Raw genomic sequence first — 21319 nt, forward strand, 5'->3', positions numbered from 1 at the left:
AAGAGTTATGCGAAGAAATGCCCTAAATTTGGCTATTAAGTGTATATTCATCGGCACAGCTAAAAAAAGTCTTCATAAATTGATCTGTAGTATCTTGATATTAAAACAAAATAAAAATCCAGAGCCGGTTATATTATCTAACTGAAATTCTTAAAGCTCAAATATCTGTCATGGAGCTACAGGTGTTTTTTTTCTGTTGCATGCCTACCTGGATTGCCTATTCCATTACTTTTTCCTAGAGTGTCCCTTTTTCTCCTGCAAAATCTCCTCGATCATCTGGATTGTGCTTACGTGGGGGTGTTCACTTTGTGGTAATTATTATGACTTGTGCTGTATACCTCAACTTAAAAGAAAACAAGCCTTATTTGAGACTCACTTCCATGAATCATTACTATACCTGCTTGATTTAATAATCAGATCTCTACCTTTTAAGTGTTTAAATATGCTTATGTATACCTTGACCATTACACAAAGTTGTTATAATTTTGTCATCTGTTTCTTGTGTAGTTTTAGTTTACTTGGGTTTATTCAATTTCTTGGGAAACCTCAATTTCTTCACCTGCCACCTCCTTTGTAACTCGCCTACGTTACGGTATAGTAGGCAATGGTGTGTTGATAAACCGGATTTTAAACAAACAAAAAAACAAAAAGCCCTGATCTCAAATGATTGCCAATTTCTGTGGCATAAATAGTCCCCAATTTCAAAGTTCCAAGGTTTCGCATCCAGCTCAAAATTCCTGAATATTTAACAATAGACTCTCACGAACTGATAAGAGCCGGCTGGCTCCAGCCATGTACGTAAGCAATAAGGTTACTGCTGGTTCTGCAATGACTTAGAACAGCATTTCCACTAACTGCTCATTCACTCATACCACCACAAAATTCTTCCAGCTGTGGGCATAGACAATCAACGTATTTCAGTGTAGAATCAATGATGGGTAAAAATTGTTCCCTCTGTGCATCCCCGCAGAGCTGAAGCTAAATAAGCCAATTTGCTGAATTACTTAGAACCAAGTATTTATTGCATCACAAACAGATATTTTCCACTTGTCAGAAAATGTAATAGAGCCAAGATACCAGTTGCTGTTTGTTTTCTGCCACAAGTGCCGACTAAATGGAATGGATATTCAATAAGCTGTATTAAACTGAAGGATGCATTTGCAAAATGGTGAGGGGGTGAATAAAGAGGCAACATTAACGTCAGAGGGAATTATGGGTATGAGCACTTCTTGCTACTGTATAAGCCTGCCCCTGCTACACATGCTCAGGGGCATAAATAAAGACTACGTAGAAGGGTTTTGCTCTCAGAAGTTCAAACACAGAAAGGCAACTGACATTTTCAATGTCAACATTTTGGAGGGCATTCTCCTGATTTATGAGGATGCTTAATATTTCAGCATGCGCCGATAAGAAAAAAACAACCAGAAGGAAAATAAAGGTTAAAAGATCTGAAATACGGTAGGAAAAAATGTTGTAAGAAACACTGATTCTACTGAAAATAAAAACCTAGGTTTCTTCTATTATAATCAAGTGACACGGAAGGTGGAGGAAAGAAACACCGTTAAACTTCGCTCCCCAAATCACATGACTTCAAATTTCCTGGGGCCAGGGGAAGCCATGACTGGAAATTGAATGCTAGCCCCTGTGGCATTTTCCTTTCCCCTCTTTTCCCTGTCTCCACCTTCACTGGCACTGGAATCTGAAACTGGACAATCATGCCCAATGACTTCTTTTCTCTGAGTCTGGGCTTTCTAAGGAGTCATAAAAATATGAGAAGGACATCAGAATCCGAGGTGGTACTAGTTTGGGGATTATGTTCCGGCTCATAACTCTCTGATTTTTGATCAAATGTTGATGGGGAGATTTGGCCCTGCTGCACTTCTGGATACTGACCTACACATCTCCTTCCTAGTGCTGGAACCACTATGAACCATGGTGACAGAGGAGACAGCATCTTGCAGGTCTCACTCTATCTCACTCGTGATCTTTCTCTTTCTTAATCATGCATGCATGTGCTAATCTTACCACGCACATCTGTCCTCTCCCTACCTTTCAGATTCCTTTCCTCATTTGTAGTGCTGCATGCTGAGAGTAGATTTCCTAAGGAAAGCTTTCCCATCGTGACTTGGCTTCTATAATCATAGTGTAAAACCCACCAAGTTCTAACCTTTTCACTTGTCAACACCTAAGCCAAATGCCATGCTTATCATTAAATACAAATGAAAACAAGTGTCACAATTTGGCTTCTGCAGGAAGCAGTCTCTGAGACAGGGTTTAATGTTCCAGGAGTGCCCTGGTGATCAACATCCATGGAAAGGAGGAGGTCAGTGAGACTGGGAAGAAGTTGAGCTATGATGTGGGCTTGACCACAGCCACAAGGACTTCTGGAGTTTAACAGGCTCAGCTGAATCATCCCATTTTGGGTAGAAATGGTTGGTCCTTTGTAGTCCTACCTCCAGCCATCATTAGATGGGACTTTTGCTTAGAGTGGCATGACCTTGGTGAGGTGGCTCTTTGTAGGTAAAGTGTTCCCTGAAAGGACTGAAAGCTGTTCCATTGAAACTCTCACAGCAGCTGGGATAAGAAGCCCTTCCTTGAAGGGGGGTTTAAGCACCACACCTTCATATCCACCCCTGCAAGTCTCCTTACCCTGAAAAATGTCTACCATTGTTCACCCATCATATGTCCTTCGTAAGAGCACAAGAGACTACTGAGCAGTATGTCAAAAACTATTTGTGGTACCATCTGTCCCGGAGCCATTAGATAGCCATCAGGAATAAACAAACAGCACCCCTGACCCAAACCTCTTTCCTTATACAAATATTAACTCAAAATGAATCATGGACTTAATGTAACATGAAAACCATGAAACTTTTAGAAAAGGACAAAGGAGAAAATCTTGGGGAGCTCAGGTTAGGCAAAGAGTTCTTAGACAACATCAAAGCATAAGCCCTCAAAACAATCAATACATTGGATTTCATTAAATTATAATCTCTGTTCTGAAAAAGCCCATGTGAGGAGGATGAGAAGACAAACTGCATACGAGAGAAAATATTTGCAGACCATATATCTGACAAAGGACCAGCATCTAGAGAACATAATAAGTTCTTAAAACTCAACAGTTAGAAAATGGGCAAGACACATGAACAGACATTTCATTGAAAAGGATACATGGATGGCAGATAAGCATGGGAAAAGTTGCTCAGCATCACTAGTCATCAGGGAAATGCACATTAAAACCACAATGGGACATCACTATACACCTATCAGAATGGCTAAAATAAAAACAGAGATACCACCAAATGCTGGTGAAGGTGTGCAGAAACTAGATCAGTTACGTTTTGCTGGTGGGAACAAAAAATGGTACAGACACTCTGGAAGAGTCTGGCAGCTTCTTAAAAAACTAAACATGCAACTGTGACTTGGCAATTGCATTGTCATTTATCCCAGAAAAATGAAAACTTCAGTTCACACAAAAACCTGTGCATGAATTTTTATGGTAGATTTATTTGTAAGGTTCAAACTGGAAATAACCCAGATGTCCTTCAATAGGTGAATGGTTAAACAAGCGGTGGTATATCCAACCATGGAATAGTATTCAGCTATAAAAAGGAGCAAGCTACTAACACATCTGACCACTTCAATAAATCTCCAGGGAGTTATGCTGAGAGAAACAAGTCGATCTCAAAAGGCTACCTATTGTATGACTCCATTTGCAGAAGTTCCTTGAAGTGACAAAACCATAGAGGCAAGTTAGTCGTTAACCAGAGGTTAAGGATGGAGGGGTGTGGTGTGTGTGCAGGAGGGAAGTGGGTGTGGCTACAAAACGGCAACACAAGGGACCCTTGTGATGATGGAAATGTCCTATGTCTTTTTTACGTCACTGTTAATATCCTGGTTGTGACGTTGAACTGCAGTTTTGCATCATGTTACCGCAAGGGAAAACTGTTTGTAAAGGATGCATGGGATCGCGCCATATTCTTTCCACTGCATGTAACCCTGCAATTACCTCAAAACAAAAAGTGAAAAAAACGGTGAAAAAAGTCTTGAACTCAATAAATCAACTACTTAATTTCCTCTATGAAATAGCAGCGTCACACATTGGTGAGGTAAAGCGTTATCCCTATGGGATGCAAAGGTGATTCAATTGCCTATTGCTATATAACAAACGACCTCAAAATATAGTGGCTTGAAACGACCATTATTTTGTTTTTACCGTTCTCTGTCAGGAACTTAAGCTCATCTGGGCAGATATTTTAATCCACGTGTTGTCGATTGGTGTCATTCACTTGGGGGCATTCAGTAGCAGAGGCTGGGCCAGAAATCTTAAGTCTGGTGCCGCATGGTCAGCAGAGTTTCCTCACAGCGTGGTGGTCACGGGGTAGTCGGACTTTCGAGAGGAATTAACACGAATTGGTAAACACTGAAGCCACAGATCTCTTAAGTCCCAGACTCGGAAATTACGAGCATCATTTCTGAAACATTTTATTGGTCCCAACAAATCTCAGCTCAGACCGAAGGGGAGAGAAAATAGCCTCCAACTTTCAGTGTGAGAAGGAGTAAAGAATTTATGACCATCTTACTCCACCCTTGGGGGAGATTGTATAATTCTTCAAAAAAAAAAAAATGTTTCTATGTAGGCAGTTTTTAAGAATTATATATTCACGTTAAAAAATTTTTTTTAACGTTTATTCATTTTTGACAGACAGAGAGAGGCAGAGTATGAGCGGGGAAGGGGCAGAGAGAGAGGGAGACACAGAATCTGAAGCAGGCTCCAGCCTCTCAGCTGCCAGCACAAAGTGCAACGTGGGGTTCGAACTCATGAACTGCGAGATCATGATCTGAGCCGAAGTCGGACGCTCAACTGACTGAGCCACCCAGGCACCCCTATTCACGTTTTTAAAAATAAATATTGAGTTGTTCAAGTTTCTTTTTTTCTTAAAGGGTTTTGACACCATTATTTTAATTTAATTTTATTTTATTTTATTCAAGTTTCTTATTTTATCCTGTCAGTTTTTGGTAAGTTATGTTCTCTAACTTAAGATAAAATCTTGTCTATTTTATCTAAGTTGTCAAATTCATTCGCATAAAGCTGTTTGTAATACTGCCTCATTATCATCCTAATGTTGGTAGAATCTGTAGTCACATCCTCTTTCCCAAATCTGTAGCCTTCAATTCTATTTTTTTTTTCTTGATTAGTTAGCTAGGAGTTTATCAATTTTATTAATCTCAAAGAACCAACTTTTGGCTCATATTTCATGGATTTTGCTTTTTTTTTACATATCGGTATGTTCTGGAGAGCTTTCCAAATTAGTGAATACAGATTTACCTCATTTTTATTAATTGCTGTCAAGGCATTTCATATTATGGGGGTATCAGAATTTATTTAATCATGGGCATCTTTATTTCGTTTTCTTTTTCTTCTCTTTTCTTTCTTTTCTTCTTCTTCTCCTTCTTCTTACTATTAAAATACTGAAACATCCTTTTATGTATCTCTATATGCACATGAGAGGGGCTGGGCTTCTAGAAATTATATTGCTTGGTCAGAAGGTATATTAATTTTACATTTTTTAAACGGGTCACTTCCAAACTGTTTTCCAAATGGTTGTATCAGTTGGCACTCCCATGGGCTGGGTGGAAGTATTCCCCATCAACCCACGTTCTTGCCAATATTTAGTACCATGAACCTTTTTTAGTTATGTCATCATGGTTTGAATTTCCATTCTCTTGATCCCAGATGAGTATAGGCATCTTGTGTCTGTTCATGACTTGAGAGTTTTTTTAGAAGGATTTTAAAAATCTATTTTATATTTTTTTATCATTTAATTTTTCTTTATATATTGAAGACATTAAACCCAGGTCTGTTTCAAATTTTTGCATTGTGTTTCATCGTGTATCTTTTTTTTTTTTTCCACACAGAAACTTTAAATTTTGATGTGGTTATATTACTTGCTCTTTTCCTTTATGGCCTGGCATTTGTATCTTGCTAAAGAAGGCCTTTTATCTGCTTTTGAAGAGTTCAACCGACATTCATTGGCTACTCAGAGTCTCTTGTCTCTGGAGGGCAATTCTACCGCTGAGTTCTAGAATCCCTCCCTTAGGTGATCATGGCCCGCTTCCGCCACCCCACCATGGTAGAGCTCTTGATCCCTCGTCCTTCATACCAAATTTTAACATCTGTAACATCTTGCTCCCTCATCCATCCCCTCCCTCCATACACACCTTGAAAACAACTTGGGACCAGAGGACACCAGAAGGAATATAGAAAATCATCCAGTTTCAAACTCTCATTTTCATAGATAAGGAGTATACAATCTAGACCTTGCTGTCCAACATGGTAGCCATTGGCTACATGTGGGTTTTTAAGTTTAAGTTAAAGTAAAAAACTCGGTCACACAAACCAAATTTTAAATGCTCGATAGCTACACGTGCCTCATGGCTACTTTACTGGACAGTAGGATTTAGATTGTTTCCATCACTGCAGAAAGTTCTAGTGGCTGCTCTAGAGCTTTGTTATTTAAAGGGTCGTGTGCTGACCCATATAGCAAGACCAGAGGCATCACTGGGAGCTGATTAGAAATACAGAATCGCGGGGTGCCTGGGTGGCTCAGTCGGTTAAGCTTCTGACTTCAGCTCAGGTGATGATCTCACAGCTTGTGAGTTCAAGCCCTGCATCAGGCTCTGTGCTTACAGCTCAGAGCCTCCAGCCTGCTTCAGATTCTGTGTCTCCCTCTCTCTCTGTTCCTCCCCCACTTGCGTTCTCTCTCTCAAAAATAAATAAACATTAAAAAAAAAAAAAGAGAGAGAATCTCAATTAATAATCAGGCCACATACCAGACCTACAGAATTGGAATCTGCAATTAAAAAATATCCCCCAGGAAGTTTGCATGCAGGTTAGAGTCTAAGAAGCCCTAACCATGTGATTTTTTTTTCCCCTAAGGTCAAACAGCTGATGTCCAGGCCCTTCCCTTGAGCCAGGCACCATTTCCCTTACTATCCTATGTCCTTCTTATTATCTCCCTACCATACTCACTTTCTCACTTTGTTTAATTACAGCACTTTATAAACATTTATAAGTCAGCAAGGCCATTGGGGCCCTCGGAAAACCCTCCATGCCTCAGCCTCATTCTGGTTTGCTAGTGCCTGCTTGGCAGACTTTGGAGAAAGATCCAGGTTCCTGTGATAGCATTTTCCCTAAAGAAAAAAAAAAAATCCCTGCTAGGCGGTGGGGTGGGCTAGAAATTAAAGCCCACCTTGGAACCAGTGGGGCACCAGTCATCAACCTGTATGGTACATTTAGTCGTGGTGATATAACGGCTGCATTTAGTTTTTCAGATGCCACAGCTGGGGAACAGCATTCAGAACAGGCCACGTACTCGCCTTAAAAATGTCACACCTGACTATCTGATTGGACAAAGCAGGGGCTGGTGATCTAACATAAACATGCTTGCTCAAGGTTAAGTGGATAGTGGGTCACCAAAAGGAAGTGGATTTGGAAATAGGGCACCAGGTTGTCCTGGAACGTTGGGAGATCTGCTCTCAGACATTTTAATACATTGTTTCTCAGGTCCTAAAACAGAGTGGACACACAGCAGGCACACAGTAGATAAGGATGGATGAAAAATTCTTCTCTACCTACAGGTCTTCCAACTGGACTAAGAATTAAATTTACATGAGACAGACTGGCAGGAGAAAAAAAATCCAACATTTTATTACAGAGGCCAAATCATGAAATTGAGGCCTAAAGAAATGACCAAAGCAGGAAGGCTTTATACTTTCCAGACGGAGACAATAGATCTGGGAAGAATTGACAGGATATAGAAAACCTAACTTTGGAAGCTTCAATTAGTAAGGAATTCTAAACAGAATGTGGGCTGGGGTAGTAAATTAGTAAAAAGTAGCAAGGGTTGTTTATAAAGCCTTCTTGGCTCTACATTTCTGGTGATAAGGATGGCTCCTTATCTCCTGATACAAAGAGGGTACCTTTCCCGTGGCGATTGATTTCCTGTTTTCAGGGGACAGAGGAGGGTCTGAGTGTCCTTCCTACACAGGTGGTCTCTTAAGTAACGTGTTTGAAATAATCAATACGCCAAAGTAGCACATTTGGGGCAGCCTGCCGTCGGCCCCTGCAATACGGAGAGGTGTAATCACAATCCCAGACAGTGTCTGATGGCTACAAGGCTTGAAAACAGCTCAAGCATGTTTACATCTACGTTAGTGACTCCCCCGCAAGAGCTCTACTGACTCTACACCCCTCCAGTGTGTCCAGAGCGCGGGGCTAAGCGGAGTTGCTGGTTCTGGCAGCGCCTAGACCGGTCCCTGCACGGCAGTGATTCCCGACGGAGGGTCCCGAGTCACCCTTTCCCCTTACCTACCCACCTGGAGGGAAGGGCTGGCGGAAGGCCAGAGTCCCCTCCATTTCTGCAGTTCCATGCGCCTTTGCAGCATCTATCGGATACTATCTTGGCTCTTCCAGGGAAGGTGACGCGCCTCAGTCCCAAGGCACTGACAGAATGCCTGCCCAGTGCCCAGCACGGACAGTTAATACCAGCGTTTGATGCATTCACAAAGTCATTACTGAAAGCAGTTACTGCCAGACACCGCCAGGCGAGCCTCACCAGCGCTTCTGTTGACAGCCCCGCCCAGCGCCCATCCCGGGTCACACCGGCCCGGGGGACGCATGCGCAGCCGGTGGGTGTAGGCGGGGATGGCCGGGCGCGCGCTCGCGCGCGGCCGCGTCGCGCGAGTGGGAGGGCGACGCATGCGCGGGCGGCGGCGGCCTTAAGGGCGGCGGCAGCGCCGGGTGCCTCAGTCGGCCAGTCAGCCGGCTGGGAGGCGCGGTCCTGCGCTCGCGAGGCGACGACGGCTATGGCGGCGGAGGAGGAGGAGGTGGGCTCGGCGGACACCTGCGAGAGGTGAGCGCGGCGGGGACTTCGTGGGGTTCGGGCACGCGCCCCCCACGAGGGCCGGGACCGGGCCGGGCGGCATCGCAGAGGACTCGCACCCCGCCTGGTCTCTCCGTCGTCCGGCCCGGCGTGAGACCGCGCTGCGCCCCGAGGAGACGCCCCGGCCTAGCTCTGCCCCTGGAGGGCGCCCGTCGGCGCCGACCCGGCTGCGCCGGAGGCCGCTGGACCCCCCGCACGGAGAGGCGGCCGCGATGCGGCGTAAGCGTCCCTGCGGGGCCGGCGGCGGGGTGGCCCGGCACCCACACAACCGGGCCCGCCGGCCTGGGTGTCTCCTCTGACCCCGCCTGCCCGAGGGCGGCCGGCGGGCGGTGACCGGCCGTCCCCGCACCTGCCTCGCGCCGCGGGAAACGACTGCGGCTCTCCGCTCGCTTGGGAAAGCCGTTCCGCCTGGAGGTGCGGTCGGGACTGAGCCCCGGGAGCCGGGAGGAAGGGGCGGTGCTTCCCTGCGGCCGTCTCCCGAGGAGCCGCGGGAGGTTGCGGGGGTCGGGGGGTCGAGGGGAGGAGCCCAGCGAGGGAGAGCGGCTCGGGGGCGTGGCTACGTGGCTGGGTTTCCGGAAGCGTGTAATTCGTAGATCCTTAGGAGAAAGTTAACAGGTAGCGAGGTCAAAGTTAACAACCTTTCTTTTCTTTTTTTTTTTTTTAAGTTTATTTATTTTTGAGACAGAGAGAGACAGAGCATGAACGGGGGAGGGGCAGAGAGAGGGAGACACAGAATCCGAAACAGGCTCCAGGCTCCGAGCTGTCAGCACGGAGCCCGGCGCGGGGCTCGAACTCGCAAAGCCACAAGATCGTGACCTGAGCCGACGTCGGACGCCCAACCGACCGAGCCACCCGGGCGCCCCCAAAATTAACAACCTTTCCAGCAGGGGTCTTTGCTTCTGAGTGTTGTGGCGTTGCCGGAGGCGTGCGTGTGCGCGTCAGAGGACGTGCGTCTGTAGAAAACTTCGTGGAAGTGGAGGGAGGGCAGATGTCCAGCGTGAAACCCGATCGATGAGCATACTGTTTTCCACCTGTAACGAACTTCATGCCCTTGACGGCAACTAATTCGTGGAAAAATTAAATTACGAATATTATTGCCGTCTATTTCAAGGGTAGTACTTTCTTTTGGAAAATAAACTTTTGTGCTTTTATATATATATATATATATATATATATATATATATATATATATATATATATTGTATTTTTTTTTTTTAAGTTTACTTATTTATTTGGAGAGAATGAGAGAGAGCGCGGGGGAGGGGCAAAGGCGGGGGGTGGAGAGGTGGAGAGAGAGAACCCCAGGCAGGCCCTGACTGTCAGCACAGAGCTGGACACAGGGCTGGAGCCCACGAACCCTGAGATCCCGACCTGAGCCAGGAGTCCGAGGCTTAACCAACTGAGCCCCCCGGGGCCCCATCCGTATATATATTTACTATTTTGATAGCAGTTCTGCTTCAGATGTCTACACAAAGTTGCATGCGACACGTAACACGTACTCACGTGGAGTACCGTGAAGACAGGTGTATTTGGAAAGATGCGGGGTGGGAGGCAGTTTTGAATATTAGAAACTGGTCCTTCCCACGAAGGTTGTTTACAGTATCAGTGGGCCGATTGTTTTGGTTTGTTGATGAACTTCCTGGTGACGTAAGATGCGGAATGCCCTCACGTGGACACGAGTAGGAGCCTGATTGGTAGCTTGATCCCCTCTAGTTTGTTGCAACATTTCTTGCTCCTTCTGAAACTGTGTTTAGGTGGACTTTCTGGTCTCCGTGTTGTGGTGGGGCCTGAGACTCTAGGACACGACTGTGAAAGGAATTGGTGGCTGGGGCGATGTCCGCAGATCAGTGGGCACAGACTCTCAAGAATCGTAGGGAGCTGACCAGCCGCAGTCCCACACAGAGGCGGGCCTCCTGGGTACTCCTGGCCCTGTACTTGAGCAGGGTCCAGTGTCCAGACTAGTGTGGCCTTCTGAACTTTACCAAGCAGGCGATCAACCACCCGCTCCTGCTAGGCGTTGCCTGAACGTGCTCGTGTTCAAGCTAAGGTCAACCCTGTGTGCGCAGTATTACTGTTCGTTTTTCATTTGGAACTGCACCTGAGAGGGGGACCGGCACCCCATTAGCAAGCGGCAGAGCTGGGTTGGAGCCCAGGTGTCTTGACTTAGTTTAAACCACGTCTCTGCTGCCTCTCAGTGGGACTGGGACTCACGCAGGAGCTTGGTTCTTGTTTCTTTTACTCTACTGACACTTTGTTATTTATTCCTTGCATCCACGCCTAGAACTGTCCCAAGAGCCAGTGTTGGTTGCCGGGAAAACACAAATCTTGGATCGTGTTTTCTAAGACATTTCAGGTTTAGATGGAGAATGGACAGTAACAAAGGAAACAATCATAAAATGGTTTAGGAAGGCTTTCTTGGTGCTTACGCTTCTTGGTTTTTTTCTGTGACTTACATAGATAGCCATGCCTGGACACCCTTTGGCTTTCAACATCTAGCCCCTTTCCTTGCAATGTAGTTGAGAAAGCTAAACGTAACAGGAGCGGGGTGGACTTCTGCGAATTGCTGCACGGGTCTCGCACAGAATGATTACGTGTCAGTGGAGTTGAGGGGAAAACCGCCCCGGAGTGGCTCGGCTGCAGGGTGGACAGAACAGGTGGTTTGCAGGGGTGTGTTGGAGCTGCCCTGTGCCGGCAGCTTTTGGCAGCTTGAAATCAGCCACGGTGGCAGTATTCACACCACGGAAACCATCACATGCTATAAATACAGGATTGTTGTTTCTCCCTCTCTCCTCCAGTGGGTTTACCAGCCTCCTGTTGGATTTACATTAGAATTTGACTGTAGTTCTTTGCCGTGCAGATAGGATATGGATTTCTCTATCTTTTAAAACGCTGCTAAGATCAGTGACTTCTCTCCGTTGCCATCTCCCTTTGCCACATCCTTGCCACCCAGCTTCTTAAAAATCATAACATTTCTGCATGACACATCCCAGTGGGTTTTTATTTTTCTGGGTACTTAATCTTTCTGGGGTCTTGAGTTTTCAGTGTTTGAAATTCTTACCAGACCTTGTAGCTCTTAAGACATTTTGCTTTGCGCCTTACCTCAGACCAGTAGTCACTTTTGTTAGGTTCTTTTCTTTTCCCCGTTCTTTATTTAAAAAAAATTTTTTTTTACTCTTTATTTATTTTTGAGAGACACAGAGGCAGCGCATGAGCGGGGGAGGGGCGGAGAGAAAGGGAGACGGAATCTGAGCTGTCAGCACAGCCCCAGCACAGCCCCGATGTGGGGCTCGAACTCACAAACCATGAGATCGTGACCTGAGCCGAAGTCGGATGTTCAGCGAACTGAGTCAGCCAGACGCCCCTTTCCCGTTCTTTCAATGTCGTACTTCTCCAAGACCGTCTCTTCATCTTTCATCTTTTGTCTTGTAGTTCCACTCATCCTTGAAGTGTCTCTTTTGTGGAGGGAACCGAAATGTCATCCTCATGCTGGTGCCGTCTTCCGTGTTCTAGTGATGTTTCTAATTGTGTGCCAGACGCTTGCAACTCATTCCTTAGATGTAATGTGTCCAGACTAGGATCTCATTTTCACCTTTCTTCCCCCGAACTAAACAATACCGAAAGTCCGGTTCTTCTCCTTGACGTCCTCATTTTCCTTAGGGCACTTCCGTGCTCCTGGTCATCCGGATTCAGAACTGTGGCCTGGTCTTTGCCCCCTTCCGTCCATCTTCTTTGCCCTGAATTCCAGATCTATCAAGCCCAGCTGATCCCAGGTACATCCGCTTTCCGTTTCCAGTGTCGCTGGGGAACCACCTGGCTCAAACCCTTCTTACTCCCTTTCCCGGATCATAGCAGGCTTTAGCGACTCGTTTTGTTCCTGTGCTTTCAACATCGCTTATTTCATTAGTTACTTTTATCTCTCCAACAGACACCGCCTAGTTTGCAGTGTAGCCACACAGAGTGGCTTTATTGTAACTACTCAGCCTGACTTCAAGCCCTTTGCACATAGTGTGGCTCTTTCTTATCTGTCTTTGGAGTCTTATTTCCTCCTGTTGTGCTGGGCTCTCGTCTTTCGTTGTTTCCTAAACGTGTTCCTTACCTCTCTTTCCTCCCTTGGCTTGGTTCACACTGTTGTCTGTGACCCAAAACAGATTGTAGTCTCCCTTCCCTAAAGGTCTGTGGTGTTTTCCTTGATGGTGCTTCTACCCTGTTTTCTAGTACAGTTATTTGTATATTTGTTTTGTCAGCTCATTGAGGACAAACCTTTGTCACACTCAGATGTCTGGTGGAGCCTGATGGGGTTTTGTAAATAGTAAGCTTCAATTAATGTTTATTGAATTAAACACTTCAATATTATGAACTTATGCCGACACAAACATTAAGAAAAAAAACCCTAGTAATTGATTTTATATTTTGCAGCTTTGTAACTTGATGTTTTTACATCCTAAGATATTCAAAGAACATCAAAAGATACATTCATAAGAATTCAAAGTTTGAATTTGACTAGGATAACAATAAGATCCTGAACTTAAGTTACATTGAGGAGGTTGGGAATATGGTTCTATTTCTTGACCTTGGATGAACCAACTCATACTTCATTGTTTTGCCTGTTCTCCAAAATGCCAGTCACAGACCAGCAAATGGAGATTTTAGTGCTGGGACAAAGAATTTAACAAAAGATTGTAAAGTCCCAGGATGGTCCACTTAATAAAAACAACACTGGATAGTACGTTTGAGAATTACAGATGACTCTGAATGGAGTCACCTGTAATTCCCCACCCCTGATTGTGAATCATAAAGATTTGTGTGGAAAGATGATTTTATTAAAGCTATTATTGGGGCGCCTGGGTGGCTCAGTCGGCTGAGCAGCTGACTTGGGCTCAGGCCATGATCTTGCAGTCCACGAGTTTAAGCCCTGAGTCAGGCTCTGGGCTGACAGCTCAGAGCCTGGAGCCTGCTTCCGATTCTGTGTCTCCCTCTCTCTCTGCCCTTCCCCCACTGGCACTCTATCTCTCAAAAATAAATAAACACTAAAAAAAATTGTCTAAATTATTATTCAGTTTGGTCTAGGATTTTTAGTTTATTTATCTAGTAGATAAACTTATTTTAAAGCTTTTTAAAAAAATTTTTAAATGTTTTTTATTTATTTTTGAGAGAGAGAGACAGACAGACAGAACATGAGTGAGGGAGGGGCAGAGAGAGGGAGATGTAGCCTCTGAAGCAGGCTCCAGGCCCTGAGCCCTCAGCCCAGAGCCCAGCGTGGGGCTCCAGTTTGTGAACTCCAAGATCAAGACTTGAGCTGAAGTCAGTCACTCAGCCAACTGAGCCACCCAGGTGCCCCTAGATAAACTTATTTTAGAACTAACATGAAATGTCCCTTAGATTTGTTAAGCAGCGTAAATCTAAAAGTACACCTGTAGTTCTATTTAAGTATGTTTGGTGCTGTGTCTGACTCCAGAATGGTGTTTACTGTGTGAAAAAAGGTAGGAAACAATTGGGGGAAAGTATCACCAGCACGTGACTTTGTCTAAAATACTGATTGTCCAGCTCTAGGTCGGTCTTTAAAAGTTAGATGTTAAAAATATAGGGGGTAAAAAGTTAAAGAATGTGAATTAATATGTTAAAATATGTCAGAGGGGCTTGGATGGTCATTGATCTAATGGTTAGTGACAATTTGAATTATGTAAGTATTATTTAATTTTTTTTTTTTAATGTTTATTTATTTTTGAGACAGAGAGAGACAGAGCATGAACAGGGGAGGGTCAGCGAGAGGGAGACACAGAATCTGAAACAGGCTCCAGGCTCTGAGCTGTCAGCACAGAGCCCGAAGTGGGGCTCGAACTCACGGACCGCGAGATCATGACCTGAGCCGAAGTCGGCCGCTTAACCGACTGAGCCACCCAGGGGCCCCAAGTATTATTTATTTAAAATGAAAGGGCGTGTTAGTTGCCTAAGTTACGGTTATATGAGACATAATTCTTTTTGTTTCCTCTTTTCCAAGAATAGGATTTAGGAAACCATTACCCAGGAAAGAAGGCCTTTATTTACAGAAGGGTCGTAATGTCCAACTTGAAAGTTTTTAATTATTCACTGGGTGAGGAATTATTTTAGAGGAATATATATATTCACACCTCAAATTTGGATATTTGCAAAAGAAGCAAAACCTCATAGTTTCTAAATGAGGTAGAACACTGTGCTTTAGAGTAGGATAGAGAGCGGTAATAAACAGCTTTTCTCTCTGGACAGCACCAGTATAGAGATGGAAAGTCATATTAACCAAAATCGTAATATAATGAAATCCTCTTTACTTATAACCTAATTAGAACTGTTATTTAAGTGGCCAACAGTGTGTGGAAATTGGCCAGCCTTCTGTATGTTTTCTTCAGAAAGCGTTGAAACCTGTTTCACAATATTTATAGATTGTGCAATTCAGGTTTGGTAATACTATAGATAGATGTTTTAGAGAACAAAACAGGGATTACCAGGAAACTTAAATGTTGATGGCAATAGGGTATAAATACTTTGTTAAAGATATTTGAAAAATTAGGTAGAAAGTTAAGGTAAAAAATGTAGTGTTTTATCTCTCAAACTCAGGATACTTAAAATCAGATTCTTAAGTTTATTAACTTAAGAACTCTATTGATATGTTAAGCATATCTTTGTCTTAGAGTTGCCACCTCTCCTGCAGTCTTTCAAATTCTTTTTTACTTTTTCTTCCTTCCTTCCTTCCTTCCTTCCTTCCTTCCTTCCTTCCTTCCTTCCTTTTTTAACTCCGAAGTCTGCTCACTAAAAAGATTCTCTGTGTTTGTTACAGAGATTATAAAGCAAGATTTGTTTTATTTGGCTTTTGATTTGATGTTTAGGGCTGGGATCTCCAGTCTTGCTAATAGGCGTGTAGAAAATGTTTTGGTGCACATTGGTAAGTCTTCCTGTTGTCCTAGATAGGTGTTAGTCCCCATCGTGAATGACTGTTTCTTTGTATCGTGACTGACCTTTGGGTTGCTTCTGAAGTTAGGGCCTCAGCCAGTGGATGAATGGTGTTTATCAATGATCTGCTTAAATAAAACAGGGAAGTTTTGCTTTTCTGTTTGTTTTCTGAAGCTATGAGAAGGCAGCCTGTATCTTGGTTACCTTTTTGTTTGTTTTCTTGTTTACGGTTTATATCTGGGCCACGTGAGTTTCATATTTACTTTGGATTTTGTGACCTCAGAAGAATTGCTGGGGATCTGACAGGCTCCGGCCTTGTGTCCTTAGTGCCGGTTTCGCGCACCAAGCCCAGGATGCAGAACAACGCTGGAGGACACAGGAGATCTTGTGGAAGGGGCAGAGGGTCTCTTGGAAGATGAGGTTTATACCCGGAAGGCAGAAGGCGAAGCCGGATGAGCGTCTTGGAGGGCTGAAGCAGTAGAGGCGGCCAGCTCCAGACGGGGTACTGGGAATGAGGAGCGATCAAGAAAAGGACGGAAAAGAAGGCCCCAGCTTTGCACTCTTTAGAAACGTTCCTTTGAGCCTATTATGTGGCTTGGAGTCAATCATGTGGAGTATCTCTAAGAAAGAAGACAGTTTCTATAAAACATATTATCATCTGGTTTAGGCAAACTGATTGGACAGAAATACTATCAAGGCTTAGGAGAGGAGAGGTATCTTTACAGTTCCAATGAGTAAAAATAAAATATTTTACTATGCTTTGTTAAATATAGGTTTTTCAGTTTAAATGTACTTCAGAAAAATTCACTTAAAAACAATTAGCTGCTTTGATGAAAAGGTTGCCTTGAAAGCCTGAAGAGGATTGGTGGCTCCTGTGGTTGAAAAGCCCTGAGTTTTAGTGTGATGCACTAGGCTTGCAAACATAAAAATGCTGTTTTGCCTTTTCTCTGAGTTAAGCCCATCATCAGGAGGCAAAGATGAGTGGACCGGATCTGTCCTTTGAAAGCTGGTGTAGGCATAATTCCTATATTGCAGGCTGCTGTATAACATTTTAAACTCGAGGACCTGTACGTAGCAGGTATTCAGACAATGTAAATTTTTCAAAAAGACTAACATGGGGCACCTGGGTAGCGCAGTAGGTTGAACATCCAACTCTTGATTTCAGCTCGGTTCATGGGATCAAGCCCTGCGTCAGGGTCTGTGCTGGGGGTGGAGCCTGCTTGGCATTCTCTGTCTTCCTCTCTGCCCTTCCCCCCACTCCTGCGTGCACGTCTGTGCGCTCGCGCGCTCTCTCTCTCTCTCTCTCTCTCTCTCTCTCTCTCTCTCAAAATAAATAAACTTACCAAAAAAAAAAGACAGAAACAAAGACTGCATTTGTGTTTTCTTTGCCCCAACGTGTCTGTGATGTCTTTTGGAGCACTAGTAGATTATAGTTCATTTCACTTTATTTGTTTGTTTGTTTGTTTGTTTAGTACCAACCTCTGATTCTGGCAAAGAACCGTGCTATAGTTTGAGGGATATATAAGAACAATGATGAGATTGAGTTATAAGTGGCTTCCTTTTGGTACTAGCTCATATTTTTGCGGCCTAACAGACTTTGATGACCATTCCTGGTCAAGGACAAAAGAGCTTCAGCTTAATAATGGTTTACTTTTTAAATTTTAAGCTCTAAATATCAGGAGATTCTTTTAATTGCCCGTTAACTGCTTTTTTTGCCAACAGTTGACAAATTGTTGAATGATTGAAAAACTCATTGCTAAAACTTTGAATTGTCTTTCCTCGATGATTTGTAAATAGCCTTATATATTTATAGACTAATAATGATGTTTTCTATTATGTTTATACCTTGTTAATAAGTTCTATGTGCCATTTGTGGGAGATGCCTAGGGGTCATATCATCTTAAGGTTTGAAACCAGCACAGAGAACATTTGGAGTGGAGCCTGGTTAGAATGTAGGCTACTGTGTGTCTTCTTTGCCTTGCAGGTCTAAGGAATGTGCCTTTGTCCTGTGACTTTATCCTGTAGGTCATGACAATTCCTCACGCATTTTAAGGAAGATAGTCACCTGAGAAAAAAGAGCTTTTGAAGCCAGACAGAATTGAATTTAAATTTCTACTTGTGTCACTTCCTTACTACCTTAATACCCTTGGATGTCGTGCTTAACATTTCTGAACCTTACTTTGAACATCTGCAAAATGGGGATAACTTGGACCGAAAATACCCTGATTCTGAGTGACTTAATCATTATGCAGACATTTATTGAGCAGCTATTATACATAATGCCCAGAGAGATTCTATAGGACAGGGAAATGTAGGATGGACCTACAAAGCTTAGAAAAAGCTGGATTTCTCTACTCACACCTATTCCTAGTTGTGCGTTCTGTGTGGTTATTAGTGGTACCTGAGTCAGAAACCTAGAAATCCTCTGTTACACCTTCTTTATATCCAACCAGTTATCAAATCCAGCCTGTTTTCCTTTTTTTAGTATAAAATTTTATTATGATGAAATGCTTACATCTTAAGTGTTTATTTGCTGGATTGTGACATATGCATACATCTGTGTAATTCAACCACCTGTTTAGAGAATGTCACTGCCATCTCAGAAAATTCTCTTGTATTCAAGTGATCCACTTGCAATTCACTGTACCTAATACATTTCAGGTGAAGCGATAACTTCATTTATGACAGCAATGTATGGTAATATACATTGGTGAACACAGAGTCCTTACCTTCAAGGATCTTACAGCTGGGCGAGTATATTGATGAGTAAATATGAACGTTATAACACAACTTGAGAAGGAAGAGAATAGAGTTTGTGTATTGGGTGTTAATCCTGCCATCTTGGTCTAGTCCTGTTTGGGTATGTGGGCAAAGGGGAAATGAAATCGAATCAGAGGGTGGTAAGAGGTATAATGGATCATGACAAGAAGGGGAGATACATGTTCTAAGGCTATTCAGGCCCAGGAAGCAAGAGAACAGGGGATATTGTGTGGCCAGAAACAGAATAAGAAATGGCAAAAATGACACTAGAATATCAAGTAAAAGGCTGGAGCAGGGCTGAGCTTCCTATTGTAGGTAGCTAGAAGTAGCCTTACCTTGGAGGTAAGGAGTGATGCAATATGACCGTTCTTTGTCAATTTCCATCTTCAAAGTTCTTCTGAACCTTATTTAAAATTCTCATTTTAGGAATTACTAATTAACATCACATGATTTTAGTGAATTGTTCCGTTGTCATCAGTATAATGTCAACTACCATTTATTGAACGTTTCAGTATTTTATCTTGGGGGCGCCTGGATGGCTCAGTCGGTTAAATGTCCGACTTTGACTCAGGTCATTATTTCGCAGTTGGCAAGTTCAGGCCCCGCGTCAGACTGTGCTAATAGCTTAGAGCCTGGAGCCTGCTTCCGATTCTGTGTGTCTGTCTCTCTCTCTCTTTCTCTCTCTCTCTCTGCCCCTCCCCCACTTATGCTGTCTCGCTCTCTCTCAAAATAAACAAACATTAAAAATAAGTAAGTAACGGGGCGCCTGGGTGGCTCAGTCGGTTGGGCGGCCGACTTTGGCTCAGGTCATGATCTCGCGGTTTGTGAGTTCAAGCCCCGCGTTGGGCTCTGTGCTGATGGCTCGGAGCCTGGAGCCTGCTTCAAATTCTGTGTCTCCCTCTCTCTCTGCCCCTCCCCCGTTCATGCTTTGTCTCTCTCTGTCTGAAAAATAAATAAACGTTAAAAAAATTTTTTTTAATAAAAAATAAATAAATAAATAAAATAAGTAAGTAAGTAAATAAATAAATAAATATTTTATCTTGGAATATACTCCATGCTTTACATCTGTGGTCGTGGTCCCCAAAGGTAATGGTCTCAAAAGACGTGTCCATTTTCTAATCCTTGGCACCTGTGAATGTTACTTTATATGGGAAAGATTCTGCAGACTTTTAATTTAACTAATTACAATTACTTTGAACACTGCGATGATCCTGGGATGTCTGGGTGGGCCCTGAATGCAATCACTAGTGATTCTATAAGTGAAAGGCAGAGGGAGATTGATTACAGACGGGGAGAAGGACGTCACACAGAAGGCAGTGTGGTAATGGATGGGGACAACTGGAGTGACCCTGCCTTAGGATAAAGAATACCGGCAGTCACCAGAACCCAGAAGAGGCAAGGATTTTCTGATAGAGCCTCTATTGGGAGTGTGGCCCTGAATAAATTTCTGTTGTTTTAGGCTATGAAGTTTGTAATTTGTTATAGCAGCCGTTGGAAACAATGCCCTTGTTACTTGAGAACACACATCATGCACTTCCTTCTGTGCTTGTGCTCGTGCCCTTCATGGGGGATGCCTAAATTACCACTCTAAATCCTGTTTACCTAGAAGATGTAGCTCAAAAGTAACTCTCTGATGCCCTCAAGGAGAACTAATCACTCTTACCTCTGTTTGATAATTGGTATGTCCCAAGTGATTAAAATAGTTCCTCACAGATAGTTAAGTGCTCAGTAAGTACTTGTGGAATGAATTCATTCCACATGATTATATTTATGTATATATGTATTATGTATTATGTATGTATATGTATTATAGTTGCCGGGTCACCTGTTTCCTCCATTAGATTCCACCCTCCCCCTTTGATACAACATTGTATAAGTTTATCAACAAATCAACTGTGTTGATTTGACACTATTTATATGCCATTTATATACTGCAGTCTGGTTACACTTTAGCTAACACCTCTTACAACATTACATAAGTGCCATTTCTTTTGAGGTGGCGACACTTAAGATTTGGTCTCTTAGTTTTGAAGCGTGCATGTTACAGACCATATCCGTGCGCTCTGCTTTAGATCTCCGGAACTTAGGCCTCTTCTAGTTGTATCTTCTAGTTTGTATCCTTCAGCCTGTTTTATTTTTAAATATTCCTTGGCCTCATCTTCTTGGTGCCATAGCCTTGGTTTAGGCCCATACCTCTCATCTGGAAGCTGCAGTGGTTTGTCTTTCTTCCTTCTCGGACTCATTTTCTCTTTAATCGGGAAGCTCTTCACTTTGGATGTTCCTGGTCAGGAGCTAGCTCTCACTGACTGTCACAGAACTGCTGACGCTTTGTGTTTTCCCAGATTGTTAGGATGAGCTTGTGGTCTGCTGCTGCCAGGCCGGGAGTTAAAGGTTCGTCCTCTCCTTCGTTAGCTACTAGCAAAGCCTGTCTTTTCTCGCGTCCCCACGCCTTGCCTTACTGGTCGCCTCAGGCTTGCTTCTGTCCCCCCTGCCAGATACCTGGGTCATTCTTTTCATCTGCTGTTTATTGGAGCCTGAAGCTTTTTCATCGACAGTTAACCAGCCATGTCTACCTGTAGGTTCACAGGCTGAAGTTGAATGTCTGCCGCCCAGTACTTTACCACAATGCTTTGTATGTATTAGGTGGGTTGTGCCACAGGTAGACAGCTTCACCGTCGTATGGACGATGA

The 21319-nt window shown here is 43.6% G+C and overlaps 2 protein-coding genes across 4 annotated transcripts in view; one reads left to right on the forward strand and one right to left on the reverse strand.

The window, feature by feature from the left end:
* Positions 1-8672, reverse strand: part of ANO10 (anoctamin 10) — a 262989-nt gene extending 254317 nt beyond the window's left edge. The window contains exons 1-2 of one of the 3 annotated variants that reach the window (XM_042956784.1): positions 8380-8672; positions 4217-4390 (exon numbers count right to left, since the gene is read on the reverse strand). The gene's annotated coding sequence lies outside the window, so the exon portion shown is untranslated. Of the gene's footprint in view, positions 1-4216; positions 4740-8379 lie in introns of those variants that run through there. The other 2 variants (XM_042956785.1, XM_042956783.1) reach the window with 2 other exon arrangements.
* A 101-nt stretch (positions 8673-8773) lies between these two features.
* The window catches only part of ABHD5 (abhydrolase domain containing 5, lysophosphatidic acid acyltransferase), a 29604-nt gene continuing 17058 nt past the window's right edge, over positions 8774-21319 (forward strand). The window contains exon 1 of the mRNA XM_042956789.1: positions 8774-8915. Coding sequence (XP_042812723.1) covers positions 8869-8915 — 47 coding nt within the window. The 5' untranslated portion in view covers positions 8774-8868. The remainder of the gene's footprint in view (positions 8916-21319) is intronic.

Source organism: Panthera tigris, chromosome C2 (assembly GCF_018350195.1).
Source record: "Panthera tigris isolate Pti1 chromosome C2, P.tigris_Pti1_mat1.1, whole genome shotgun sequence".
NCBI lineage: Eukaryota > Metazoa > Chordata > Mammalia > Carnivora > Felidae > Panthera > Panthera tigris.